Here is a 1,045-nt window from a genome sequence, read left to right on the forward strand (position 1 = left end):
CACGGAGGTCCCATCGCACCCTACCTGCAGGGTGTTGACGGGGAAGGCGGTGATGGGGGGGAAGTCCATGATCTGCAGGTCGTGGACGTGGCCGTTCATGACGACGGCGGGCAGGTAGACGCGACGGGCCGTGGTGGGCACGCAGACCTCGCTGAACTCGTTGTAGAGGAACTGCCGGACTATGGCACTCTTGCCCACGCCCTGGGCTCCCAGCACGGCGATCTTGAACGTTGCCACCATGCCGCCGCGCGCCGGCCGCTGCCCCGGTGCTGCCCCTGCGGTGCCGAGGCTGCATATTCCCACGCAGGGGGTCTCAGCCCCATTCAGGATGCATTTCCCCTCCGGGACAGCCCGTCACTGCAAGGCCAAGGAAAAGCTGATCAGGTCCTAGAGACATCCTGGCAGATCCCACTATTGCTTCAGGTGATATTTTTCCAAGGAGGACCCGTGGAAAAGGGTTATGTCTGTCCTCAGGGAGCAGGAGCATCCCCCAAGGCTGGGCAATGTCCCCAGCGGGGGCTTTGGCACTGTGAGACCTCAGGATTCCCCTCGGAGGGTCCCACCCTGCAGAGCCAAGGAAAGCCAGGACTTGAGAACCTTCCCAGGAAGGTTCTCACAGGCACATTCAGCCCTTTCGGTACCGGAGCAAGGAAACCTCAGGGAAAGGGGCTGTCTGCAGCTCAGGGTTTGCCCAGCCCTGGCAGCAGCGGGGTCCCGGGCTGCGCTGGGGACTTGTCCCATAGCACCCACGGGAACCGTTGCCGGCTGCTCCATCCCAGCGCTGCCCCAAGCCGGGAAATCCATCTTCCCTCTGCTTGGACATCCAGAATTGCCTTTTGCTGGGGCGGGGGGGGAGATTGCTCTGCTCCTGTGAGTGACAGCTTTAATGTTTAATTTCAGGCTCTGAGCGGTTTGGCAATTAACTTGATGGAGGCTAATTTCCGAGGCAGCTGACAGGGTGAGCCCACAAGCCGCTGGCACCCATGCTGAGGTCGGAGGGGGGCCGGGGCAGGGCCACGCGGGTGGGGGGGGCCGGGGGGGTAAC

General features: G+C 62.8%; 1 protein-coding gene across 1 annotated transcript; it reads right to left on the reverse strand.

Annotated features, from left to right (window-relative positions):
* Positions 1-24: 24 nt before the first annotated feature.
* LOC104616537 (ras-like protein family member 10B) lies at positions 25-240 on the reverse strand (the record flags this gene model as incomplete). Its single annotated transcript, XM_010281581.1, has 1 exon — positions 25-240. A coding segment is annotated over exon 1 (216 nt), but the record flags the coding sequence as incomplete, so codon positions are not given.
* Positions 241-1,045: the final 805 nt, after the last annotated feature.

This window comes from Phaethon lepturus, unplaced genomic scaffold, assembly GCF_000687285.1.
Source record: "Phaethon lepturus isolate BGI_N335 unplaced genomic scaffold, ASM68728v1 scaffold25902, whole genome shotgun sequence".
Lineage (NCBI taxonomy): Eukaryota > Metazoa > Chordata > Aves > Phaethontiformes > Phaethontidae > Phaethon > Phaethon lepturus.